The following is a 263-nucleotide window of genomic DNA, read 5'->3' on the forward strand; positions in this document are numbered from 1 at the left end:
ACACACCCGGGGTGCGGGCGCTCGGCTTTTATTAGACACCAGCTGAGCAGAGATGGCGGAAACCAGGCGGCCATGGGAGCAGTGGACTGGGTATCCAGTGCCAGCCCCAGCCTGGCCTTGTCGCGGGGAGGGCCCTCGCGCTCCTCCCAGCCCTTGGGGCTGCGGCAGCGGTCGGTGCAGCAGAGGGTGGCCCGGGTGATGAGCCGGTCGAGGGGCTGCAGCGAGTGCATCCAGGCAGGGAGGAAGTCCCAGGTCTGCAGCCA

The 263-nt window shown here is 68.8% G+C and overlaps 1 protein-coding gene across 1 annotated transcript in view; it reads right to left on the reverse strand.

Annotated features, from left to right (window-relative positions):
- Positions 1 to 6: 6 nt before the first annotated feature.
- The window catches only part of LOC104623375 (sodium-dependent phosphate transport protein 2A-like), a gene marked incomplete at both ends in the record, with an annotated part of 1,103 nt that continues 846 nt past the window's right edge, over positions 7 to 263 (reverse strand). The window contains 1 exon segment of the mRNA XM_010290450.1: positions 7 to 254. Coding sequence (XP_010288752.1) covers positions 7 to 254 — 248 coding nt within the window.

This window comes from Phaethon lepturus, unplaced genomic scaffold, assembly GCF_000687285.1.
Source record: "Phaethon lepturus isolate BGI_N335 unplaced genomic scaffold, ASM68728v1 scaffold22557, whole genome shotgun sequence".
NCBI lineage: Eukaryota > Metazoa > Chordata > Aves > Phaethontiformes > Phaethontidae > Phaethon > Phaethon lepturus.